General features: G+C 42.7%; 1 protein-coding gene across 3 annotated transcripts; it reads right to left on the minus strand.

Moving 5' to 3' along the window:
- Positions 1-1,852: 1,852 nt before the first annotated feature.
- On the minus strand, positions 1,853-5,352 carry LOC133932859 (transcriptional regulator Myc-like). Of its 3 annotated transcripts, none has more exons than XM_062379737.1 (3): positions 5,145-5,352; positions 3,274-3,970; positions 1,853-2,864 (listed from the first exon to the last, which is right to left on the minus strand). In XM_062379737.1, the coding sequence occupies exons 2-3, from the start codon at positions 3,932-3,934 to the stop codon at positions 2,239-2,241; spliced, it is 1,287 nt and encodes a 428-aa protein (XP_062235721.1). In that variant the 5' UTR covers positions 3,935-3,970; positions 5,145-5,352; the 3' UTR covers positions 1,853-2,238. The 3 variants fall into 3 exon arrangements, with proteins under 3 accessions (XP_062235721.1, XP_062235720.1, XP_062235719.1); XM_062379736.1 differs by lacking the exon at positions 5,145-5,352 and adding an exon at positions 4,307-4,545 and having other exon boundaries at positions 3,274-3,967; XM_062379735.1 differs by lacking the exon at positions 5,145-5,352 and adding an exon at positions 4,307-4,545.
- Between the last annotated feature and the right edge of the window lie 7,052 nt (positions 5,353-12,404).

Here is a 12,404-nt window from a genome sequence, read left to right on the forward strand (position 1 = left end):
GACTCTGATCAAACACTTCAACAGCTCGCACACTGAGATCGATAGAAAGCACGAGCACGTCTCTTACCGTCTTCCTCCGGCCGCGTCTCTTTGCTCTTATATTCCACTTTTCCTCGCTGATGATCAGTCGCGTGTCTCGCGCACAAACCTCCACCTCGGTCCATGTGCTCGCGACCGGGACCACGCGCTCAGGGGAGCGCTCGGGATACGGCGCGTGACGTCACGGGGAGACTGTGGAAAGCCGGTTAGGAAAATATATTTTTTTTAAACACGAACAAAAAACTGTTATATATGAAGTTATATACACGAGGAATACTTTAATACACAGGAGCTCAACCCAGAAGTTATTTTATTCTATTTTTAAAAAATTTTTTGTTTTGTTGTTATTGGTTATTTTCAGGTCAATTTCCCCGTAATTATTTGAATTTAACTTGTCATACGTGTAATATTTTAACTTATTCCAAACCGTTCTAGTCTGAAACACACATTTTGAAGATGGTTAGCACCACTAAATGTTAGTTAACTATTTAGTTAAAGTAGAACCTTTTACATGAGACAGGACCTAAAGTGATCACGATAAGAAGTATATTTATAATAATACTTGATAGTTATGATTGATTTCATGATACATATGAGTTTAATCAAGATGCTGCAGCTGATTTATTGATCAGAAGTGGAAGTAGCAGGTGTATTTGAGCAGGAAGGTTTAGGGATGTAAGTTTAGCTTGGTATCTATATCTCATATATTATATTTACAGTATTTGAGTTTCAGGAAGATGCTGAACTGATAAATACAACTGTAAACAAACATGTTTTACTTTGCTGCAAATCTCATCTGAGACGTGGCATGAAGTGATTATTGATCAGGATCAAAGCAGCAGGTTTGTTTAAACTATGTAAACTTCACCTGGTTTGGTTTGAGAAGTTAATATCATACATTGGTTTTTATTATGATGCTGCTCTAATGAATGTAACTTTAAAACTTTCCTGCACCACATTTATGTTGTGTTTCATTTCAAACCTGACAAATAAATGCATCTTAATCTTAATCTTAATTAAGTGATTATTGATCAGAATCAGACACAGCAGCTATGTTCGAGGAGGAAGGTTTATTTGCCTCTTTAAAAAAATTTAACTTGTTTATTTAGATGAAATTCAGTATTATTTGAGTTCTATCATGATGCTTCACTTAAGAGAGAAACTGTAGACCAACATGTTTATCTATCAAACACTTCAGTGTTCTTATAAATCTGAGACTTGACTTTAAGGTAATTGACAGATCTGTCATACAAGCTATTTTAGTCCAGTGACATGGAGCTCTCAATATGCAAGAGGTAAATCCTGAGATATTAGCTTTGTACAAAACCAGATATGTTTCAATTGTTTCTAGTATATTTATTGTGTATCTGAATACAGAAAACAAAGGAGGGACATGGTTGTTTATTATAATGTGATGCCTTTATTAATAGGCTCTTCTAAAAACAGGCATGGTGGCAGTTTACAAAAATTACATGATTGTCTTTGAGACCCTGCATCAAAACTGCGTCTTTGTGATGATATGGACTTGACCCCTGAATCCCTTCATGTCTTACCAGAAAGAGTTAGTGGGAGATGGTCGTCTTCACATGAGAATCATCAAGCATCATCACATTAACCTGTTAATTAGAAGTGGACGTCATTCATGATGCTTTTACCATGGATGTGGTTTGTCTCCTCTCTCGCTGTTGTTCCCACACTCAACCTCCAACATGTACCTGGATCTACTCATAGCAGAAGCTGTGATGGAATATGTGTGTGTGTATGTGTGTGTGTGTGTGTGTGTTTGTTTTCACTGCAAGAACAAGGACACAAATTCAAGAGGAAACATTTTTTATATTTCAAAAAGAATCTATGAACATAATGGAAAAAACCAAACACTGGGTCTGAACATCCAGACAATTGAGATCCAAAAATACATTTTCTTAGGAAATATTAATTATATACAAAACATAAAAATTTATATTTTAGTTTGGACCCCCAACAGGATGGCCCTATTTTTAATATTTTATTAATAAAAATAAACTTTTAAATATTTAATCCACCCATAACTTCTATTGAGGCAGTTTTAACTTCGAAATCAAACGAGATTTCAAAAACAACTTAATCCGTTTTTTGCATTTGCATGCAACAAGAACTGTACACCCCCCAAGTCTTGAACTTGCATAAAAAACAAAAGGCCAAAAAGTCTTGATTCAAACTTCAAGCACGGGAGCCCTGCATCTGTGCCAGTCTCTGCTTTAAAAGTTCACTTCTCCTCCGCAGCTGCTCTTTGTGCGTGAGGAGTCTCTGTTCGTCCGACTGCATGCTGTAGATACACTCCGTTGCCTTCTTCAGGATCACCACCTTGGCCGCCTTCTCGTTGTTGGCCACCTCGGGGATCTCGTCCCGCAGCGCGAAAAAGCTCAACTTGAGCTCGTTCCTCCTCTGGCGCTCCAGAACGTTATGAGTCCTTCTCTTGTCATAGTCCTCGGTGTCTGACGTCCGGGGGCTCAGACACTTGCGGTTGCTGCTGATCTGTTTGAGGACCCTGCTGTGGCCGCCGCTGCCTCCACCTCCTCCTCCTCCTCCACTGCTGCTGCTGCTCTCCAGCTTCAGCCTCTTGACAGCCGGCTGCTCCTGCCTCATGGATGGATGGGCGGCGTAATTGTGCTGGTGGGTGGAGACGTGACACCTCTTCAGCACGAGCGGGCTGGGGTGCCTTGTCTCCAGCGGGCTGGAGTCGCACCGTTTCACCGCCTGCCTCTTCTCCACTGTGACCACGTCGATCTCCTCCTCTTCCTCCTGGTCCTCCTCCTCATCATCATCTTCGTCTCCATCCTCATCCTCTGCAAAACAAAAAGCAAAAGAAACAGTCACACTCTGCTCCAGCATCAGCAATCCTGACTTAAATGCGTGTCACAGCAGTAAGGGAGGGGGAGAGGGGGGTTAAAATCCCTGCAATGCATTTCTCAACCCCCCCCCCCCCCCCCCCACACACACACACACACACACGGGGGATTGCTTAACATGCATTTAGCTAATCTTACAGCTGTCTACAACATGACATGGCAGCATGGCTCCACCGCCTGTCTGCAGATCGCATGCATCAAAACAATAATGAGCCTCTTCTCCTCTTCATCAGTGGTTGTGATGGAGATGTGTGTGTGTGTGTGTGAGAGATGCACATCCCCATGCATGCTCACAGGTGAGCTGCACAGAGGGGTGTGCCTGCTAGAGGAGACATTCACCACCCACCTGATTCACTACAACTGCTGCTGCTGCTGCTGCCGCTGTTGGGCGGCGTGTCCAGCCCCAGGTCCTTGCTAGGCGGCGTTCCCGCGCTCTGCTTGGGCGTCTCTGCTATCGGATACGGGAAAACCACGGAGGGGTCGATGCACTCCGTGGCCGCCGTGCTCAGGTCCTGCAGATAGCTGCTGTTCAGCCTCCACGCAGCGGCTGCACCGCCGGCGGGCTCCGCGCATTCGCCCGCCGCCGACTCCTTCCGCGCGGCGTGCAGGGAGGCGAGCCGCTCGGACACCACCTTCTCCAGCTTGGCCGCGGCGGAGAAGCCGCTCCACATGCAGTCCTGGATGATGATGGACTTGAGGAAGGTCTGCGAGTAGTCGGCGTCGCAGATGATGCTCTGGTTCACCGCGTCGTCGCCCAGGAACTCGGTCACCATCTCCAGCTGATCCGCCGTGGAGGGGAAGAGGCTGGACAGGGACGGCCGGCGGCTCGGGGACAGGGGAGGGGTCGGCAGCAGTTCGAATTTCTTCCAGATGTCCTCGCTCGGTGCCGGAGGCTGAAGCTGCTGCGGGTAGAAAGCCTCCTCCTCGTTGTCATAGTAGAAATACGGCTGCAGGGAGTCGTAGTCCAAGTCATAGTTTTTACTCGCTAAACTTGAATTCAGCGGCATGATGCGTCCGAGCTGTGCGTCCTCGTTCTGTCGCTGCTGGGAAAGACAACAAAGAACGAGTGGTTAGAGCTTGTTTATACAGATGTGCGGCTTCAAACAGCTGCCGGGCATTGAACCTGGAGGCAGCGCAAAGTGTAAGCAACATCACATGGTCACTCCAAAACATCCAGCCGGTGCGCACGCTGCGTGTGCGTGCAGCAGCAGAAGCGCAGCAGCAGGTGCGTAACTGCGAACCCGAGCGCAAATTACCTGCAACCAGAGGAACCCTCAGCCTGTCCGCGCTGCAGCTGACAGCAAACACACATTGTTCATTTAAGTGTGAGGACAAGATGTCTGTGCAAGCGCCAGAAAAACCCGCTTCCCTCCTCTTACCTTTCAGACTTCAGCTTCTCGGCCAAACCAGACGCTGGGAATCGGAGCCAAAATGCGCAAAAACGAGCAGGAGTTGTATTCCAGTTCGACACAACCATTAAATCCTTGTGCGGGGGCGTCGCGGGGCTGTAGCGCACATGAAGGGGCGAGCGTGTGTGAGTTTTTGCGAGGCTGCAGCAGCGACCCGTTGGGGGCGACGCGCACTCTGTCACCGGCAGCGTGAGAATCACAGCTGAGCTCCGCTGGCTGCAATAAAATAGCACCGAAGCACTTCCTGCGCCCTCCGCCGTATCCCTCCGCGGTTTTTCGCGCGAAAACCTTCACCGGCGTTTTAACCTGCAACACGCCCTAAACCCCCCCCCACTTGCCTTTGCATACGAAATCGACTCTTGTTCACGACAACAATCAATACACGTTCGAACACACACATGTATTTAGACATTTGCGCGCCAAATGGTGTTGTTTCCCCAGCTTTGCTCCGGGTCTACTTCGGCTGGAGTGGGAGGAGACATAGTAGAGTAAAGAGCTGCCATTGACTGGAGACATGTGAAAAACACTACCGTAAGTAGTAGTGACAGATAGTAGGCTGGACTTATTTTACAACTACGCACAAACACATCAATATCACACTCAGCATTATTGATCCATGAATCCGATCTGCTATGTAACATATATGCAATTGTATTACTAGTTTACATTGTTTTTAAATATAACATCGCTCTTTATGTCCACATGTCTGCAGAAAAGCTCCAAGTCCCGCACGTTGCCAGGTTTGTGCCTTTTACGCACCAGTTTCTGGACAAATGAGGGGAAAAGGCGCACAGGTGTAGCCGCTTACCTCGAGCTCTCTGCGGGCTGTGCCAGGTCACACTGCACCGACACAGGTGATTTCTGCTCAAAGCCACTGCTGCACACATACACACACACAAACACACAAAACGCACACACACGCAGACACTGATGTCGGCGCGTAACGAAGCTCAAAGTTTAACATGCACACTTTAGAAATAAGTCGAACCGTTCGCCCCCCCCTCCGGGCCGTGTGTGTAACGTAGCCCGGTGGTTTTGGAGCCAGGGACAGATTGGCATCAATTAACTACAGGAAGGAAGCAATTAAAGGAATCAGATGGGCACCGCAGTTTGTATGGAGGTGTCTCTGCCGGCGTGTGGAGGGAGGGAGCGGGGAGGGATTGAACAGGCTGTGAGCGCCCTCTGCTGTGCGAAGTGAGCCAGGAGTTGACACCAGCACGGTAGGTGCAGGGGTCACAATCGATCCATCAATCCACCAATCAATCCATCCACCCATCAACCCATCAACCAATCAATCAATCAATCAACCAACCAATCAATCAATCAATCAATCCATCCAAGAGTAAGAAAATACTAAAAACAGAACGTAGAAACCTCAGAGAGCCACATGTGAGGGATCCCTCACTCAGGACTGACAGAAGTGCAATAGATCTTCAATAATGATTAGAAGACAGTTTTTACTACAGTGGCAAAGTGTGTCGATGTTTAAAGTATTTATACATCAGACAATGTCCGATAAAGATGGAGGGAGCAGCGATGACAAATAGAGAAGTTATTGTCATGATCCAGCATCATGATTGACATAACGTGAACACACACGAAACTAGAGAGGAGGTGCTACAAAATTTTATTTAAGTAAAAGTACAAGCAAATACACATAAATGTACTCAAGTACTTTTAAACTTAAGATAAGGAGACAAAGTAAGTAAGTAGTTCATTTTAAACATACTTAATGTATTGAAAGTAAAAATACCACATTAACTATTATACCTGAGTAAAATTAAAAAAGGAAAAGTAAGTGTTTTACATATATACTTTACGTGTTGAAAGTACTTGCAGTGTGTAGCCGAGTCTCTGAAACCATTTGAGAAGTTTCTTCACCAGCGAGTGATTTACTCTCGTTGACAGAGTCTATTGTTACCGGCTCACTCTGATTGGAGCGTGACTGAGCGACTGAACATGCAACGCATTGTGAAATGTAGTGAAGTAGAAAGTACAGGTTTTTGCTGGAGTATGTAGTTGTGTACAAGTGAAAAGTACATGAAAATACACCCAGTTAAAGTGTATATATACATGAAATATACACTTAAGTACAGTAACGCAGATATCTAGAAATGCAGATAAAAACGTGAAAGACACAAACCACGAGGAGGTGAGGGAGTTTGTTTCTGCTCGTTGAGGCTGTGACACCCTGAACGTCTCAGTAACAACACAGTGGGTTAGTGGGGCTGTTTATTAAGGTTACTGGGTCACTTCATTGAAAAATACAGGCGTTAAATTACAAATGTGGCAGCGAGCGGCCTCTTGCTAAAGTAGGCTGTGCTATTTATAACCAGGTTCTATTTAAAATCATCACTTTGGCAGACAGCTGTGGGCTACAGCATTGATTCTTATAGTTTTAGTGTGTCAGAGAGACAGACAGACAGACAGACAGACAGGTGTAAGATATCACACAATACAAGAATAATAAAAGAATCATAAAAAGAATCATAAAACCAATGCAAATAGATATGATTTAGAGGGTGACTGTTCAGGAATGTGGTTGTCTGAGTTTTTAATGACCTCTAGCGCCTCCCTGAGGGCAGAGGGTCAAACAGGTAGTGGCCTCAGGGTGGGAAACAGTCTCTTAACAGGTGGAGTGTGTTCGCAATGCAACGTAAAATCCTCTGTCAATAGACACTTGTAGAGTAAATGTTGTTGGTTGTGTAGTACGAGCTCATGTCCTCATCAGGAGAGAAAAGCATGGACCCTCACAGAGTTTGCTGAATCGTGCACAGGCAGCAGAAGTCAGGTCGTTGGATTTGTGGTCAGAAATTGGAGAAGTTCAGAAAAGCGGCCTCTGAGTCCGGAGGAAGGACACCACACCACAGCCTGACTAATTCAACAGTCACATATCAGAACTGTGTGAGGAGAGCCCCGTGCATTTCAAACATCTAAGTACACACTGAGTCTTGAATGATTACAACACATGTAGAAAACCACATAACGTAAATCCCTTAAAAACCTTTCACTTTCATCCACTGCTTTTCAGTTTCAAATTCTCTAATTAACTTTCTTTCTTTTGCTTGAAGCATCATTGTTTTGTATCTTATGTTATTATTTGACATATTTCTATCTATTTGATTCAGACTGCTATTTGTTAAACTTATTTAAAAAAAATTACAAATCGTTTGTCCTTCTTTTTTTTACTTTTACCATTTTACTCTGCTCTTTTTTTAATCTCTCATTGTTTTGAATTGTCCTTTTTGACCTTAATATAAATAAAACTGCATAACCTTGTTTTAAATAGGCACATATGAATAAACACGTGAATGTCTCACAAATCCTAGTGCAGTGTGTTTCGGAGTTATCTCACACAACCAACAGTGAATTGGCTGAACAGTTACTGGGTGCACTGCTGTGATAAGGTTTATTATAACAGACAATAGAGGCTGAGGCTCATATATCTGCATGGCTGATTGCATTCTTGTAAAAATGCACGAATACAGCAGTTTGTATTGTGATGAGTTGTGGAAATAAAAGTATTAACATTCGTTTCCTAAGTCCAAATGGAATGGAAATGTCTGCCCTGAATAGAAAACAGCAAACAGAGAAACTGGAGTTTACTTGACAGACAACCGATGGGAGGAACCAGTTTGACTTAGGGAGATTAAAAAACTCAATGAAACGTCTCCTGAGCACCTGCAGTCTGCACTTATCAGAGGAAGCGATGCCAGATCCGGTCTCACGGCTTTCCCCCCCTCCCCCCCCGGCTCTCCAGGCGGCTCCGAGAGTCAGTAACACAAGAAACATCCAGAGCCGATAAACACAACGACCACAACACATGAGCCTCGTGGTTATGATCGCTATCCCCCCCGACAGAGAGGGTGAAGTAACGAGAGCAGAGGAAAGGAGAGAAGGTGTCATTTCAGTCTGGGGGGTTTTCTTCATTTCCCCTGGAATTAAACTGATAACAAGAGAAACTCATAAAAATCTCCTCTTCTCCTTCTCCCTCTGTTTGGTTTGTTTGGCTGTGAAGCCTGAAGAAGTCGACACTGAGTCCATGACTAAATCATGTTAAACCACAAATTGAAAGACTACATCGACCCAAAGCTAGTAAAATAACATCTTTCTCATCTATTCTATTGTATATTGTAATTCCACTACTTCCTCTTCCTTCACTATATTTGACAGCTTTAGCTAATATTGCTTATTGACTTGATATGGATTTTTACAGACAGTACTTGTGGATATATACAAAAACATATTGATTAGCTGACTGACAGAACACTATTTTTTAAATTGTCACTAATATTTGAATGATCATAATATATCAAAGATTCAGTCACTTTTTTTCTACTTTTGGCACTTTTCAATTCAATATGTTATATTTTTTATTGTCATTAGATGATACTTCCTCACTCCCACTTCCAACACTGTTGTGCAGCGACCAGCTGGAGACCAGTTCATGGTTTTCCACTGAGGTTTGCATCGGCCACCACACTGTTTGACAAACATGCAGATCCAGTTAAATGCAGCCACACAGAGAAAGAGCAACACATCAGCAGACACAAACAGGAAAGTCCAGGGTGTGCTTCTTCCCACACGGCCGGGACACGAATCAGCATGATGAGGCAAGAAATCAATAAGTGTTCAGCTCAGGCTGGAGGGAGGAGGCTGCCAGCGGACTATTGGACAGTGGGAGAGTTTGTCAGACGGCTCAAGAGCTAATTGTGTCATTAATTATTGAGGGTGACAACTGACAGTTATTGACACGGCCTGAGACCTGCAGAGTGTTTGTAGATACACACACACAGTTTATGTGAACATGGAGAGAGAGAAAAACATGCTTTTGAAAAGGAGGAAACCTCCAAGAGAACCAGGCTCAGGGCGGGGACGTGGCCAAAGAGACCAGAGTTAGATAACTGTTGTGTCTCAGCACTGTCACACAGCTGTTAGATATTAAGATCTAATTTTAACAACAGCAATGATAATGCTGATATTGATAAAAAGCTATTCATAGTGATATATGATAAGAAACCTGCAGAATGAGGTCAGAGAGAAAGAGAGATGACACTGCACACACCTGCACACACACACACACACACACACACACACAAACGAACAATTTGCAGGTGAAGCAAGAAAATATAGTGTATGGTCTGCCCTCATATTTTAAATATACTGCATATAAACCCCCTCCTGCTTTGACACCTCATAACAACAGTTCCACCTGACACCCTTTAACTACAAAATAAAATCAACCCTATAATATTCTGCCCATATAAATTTCAATGCCATCGTTTTTTTTTAAATTATCTTTCTTAAACTGTGCAGCCAGGCTTCTATAAAATCAATGCTTCATACAGCCAGAGCCTTTTATATCTACTGTATCTTCCCAGGAGCCAATTGTCTCATAATCCATTATCTCATATCATCAGATCAGATGCTTGGGTGTATCTGCTAAGTGGCTGCATGTTTATGTGGCTCTGGTGGCAGTGAGAGGTTTCGTGCTCTATTGAACATCACAGTATCATTTGAGAAATCACTGATCATATAGGAAGCAGTTTTTTACTTCTACAGATAAAACAGATATTTGTGCCTGTTATGTTTCTATGTAAAGTTTCTAACAGGAGTAGAGTTCCCTACCCGAGGACATTCTGGTATATGTTATTTATTTATTGGTTTATTTAACAGAGACAGCGAACATTGCTGTAAACATATTGGATAAATCAGTAGCTGAGAGCTGCTTTTCAATGTGCATTATTTAATGAACTGAATATGGTAAGAAAATTGGGGGGGGAGGTATTTCCAGCTATATTTGCAAGGAGTTGCTGTTATCCGATTTAGCCACAAGAGGGCGCCATGTATCTGGAAACCAATGTTGACACGTAACCTAAATTTGACAATTACAAATATTTAACAGGATTTTTGTATCAAACAACTTTCAAAAAAACTGCATTAAATTAATTTGGACACTGACATAAATTGTATGTGTTTTTCTGAAACGCATTTTCACAAAGAAAGTCCAGGTGTCGAGAAACAAATCACTGCCTATTGATTCCTAATATGCTGTCGTCAAAATGTCAGGTTGCAAATGTTTGGTGGACGAATGAGCTCTGAGCACAGACGTCCTGGAGTCTGATCACTGTGGAAATCTTAAATATGGTGATAACAATAACTGCTCAAGGAAAAGAGAAGTTTAGATGAGTGTTAATAAGAGACGTCTGCCGCCAAGAAAACCTTTCAGGCCTCGGCTCATAAAAACAAGTTTTTCTACAGAGGGAAAACTGCAATATCTCCAAACCACATAATAAAATAAATGTGGCAGGAGGGTTTAATAATGTGGGCAACACTGTTTACTGGAAAAAAGAACATGCAAAACAACTCCATGCAAATATCACGTGACAAATTGAAATCATTATTTGTTTGCAAGTACAAGTTTTGCATGAAGAGAAGTAGTTCTGACTCTTGCACATAGTTGGATAAATGCTCCACTTAACACACATCTGGATTGTTTACTCAAAAAAGACACTGCTCACAAAAGTCAAAGATACATTTTTTGTGTTTTTATTATAGGGAACTGTGTCAGGGGTTAGCAGCTGACGTAAGGAGACAATCCAGACATAGTTTCAGGTTTGAACCTTCACATTGAACTTGCAGGTACAGGCTCCTTAGCAAAACAGCTGATTCCCAGGGGCTGAACGCTGGCCTGTAAAACGCTGTGTCAACTTGGAGTCCCTACACAACCTCCCTCTGGCCGCAGGCACCAGCACACAACAACAACAACTTGGTGCTTTGACTGAACATAACTCAGGCTGGTTTAACTTACAGCTCCCCCTCTGTAAAACAGCAGCAGGTCCCAGTAACTGTACAAAGAGCAGATCAGAGTACCTGCACTGCGAGAGTGTACAAGAGGCTGTGGAAATAAATAATCATTAACAAAGATCTGGACACAGGCTGGACTCAATAACCTTTGACTACGTTTTCTACCATCCTGGAATATGGTTATACATTTTGAGAAAAAGCAAATAAGCCGAACTTGGACTGAAATTAAACAACACTTTTTTTTAGGATATACATTAGTATGATGTTTTAATGTTAAGTGTCAATTTGAGGGATTACACTTGTTTCCTCTTTTTCAGCCCCGATCTGGTTAAGTAAATCTAGTAATCTATACTGAGTATTGAGTATTGAGTATTAACCCTAACCCTCTCTACCTTGATGTATTTGGGTGCATTTGTTTTTAAAAGCTGTCTAATGTTCCTTCCCCCTCTAGTCCACCAGGGGTCAGTAGTATTTGTAATTATAGGTGCAACTTAACTGTTTATCCTATAATTAGTGTCCTGGAAGCAGAGGCACCATGTAAACATTAAGATATTCTGTTTTTCTGTCTAAAGATACATCTGCCACGTTAATGTGTTGTGTTTTAAAACAACATTTATATGGAAAAAAGGGACATGGCTATAAATCAGTGATCATTTTAAATCACAGTCCTTGTAACAGAGTCAATTCACACATTGCTAAGGATTTTAAATGTCTGCTACATATATATATATACATATATAAATATATGTATATATATATACATATATATATATTTATATATGTATACAATTATTTCCTTGCACTTTTATAAATAGATGTATATATATATACATATATTTATAAAAGTGCAAGGAAATAATTGTCAACACGAGCAGTGCAGCCTCTGTGGAGCCTCTGCTTTAATGTAAACACACATTATGCTGCCCTGTGTGTTTACTGTGTGTGTGTGTGTGTGTGTACTTATACCTTTGTGAGGACCATTTTTTCAGCATGGACATTACAGAGTGAGGACATTTTGACAGGTCCTCACTTTTTGACCCACCGTTTATTCACTGTTTGTGGGTTGAGGTATAGTTAAGGTTTTGGTTTAGTTTAGAATAGGTTAGGTTTATGTTTTGGTTAGGGTTAGGGTTAGAAGAGATATGGTTAGGGTTAAGGTCAAGGTTATGTAAGGGGTCATGCATAATGCCAATGAGTGTCCTCACTAAGACGGATGTACAAACATGTGTATACGTGTGCGTGTGTGCGTGTGCGTGTGGCC

This window comes from Platichthys flesus, chromosome 21 (assembly GCF_949316205.1).
Source record: "Platichthys flesus chromosome 21, fPlaFle2.1, whole genome shotgun sequence".
In the NCBI taxonomy this organism is placed as follows: domain Eukaryota; kingdom Metazoa; phylum Chordata; class Actinopteri; order Pleuronectiformes; family Pleuronectidae; genus Platichthys; species Platichthys flesus.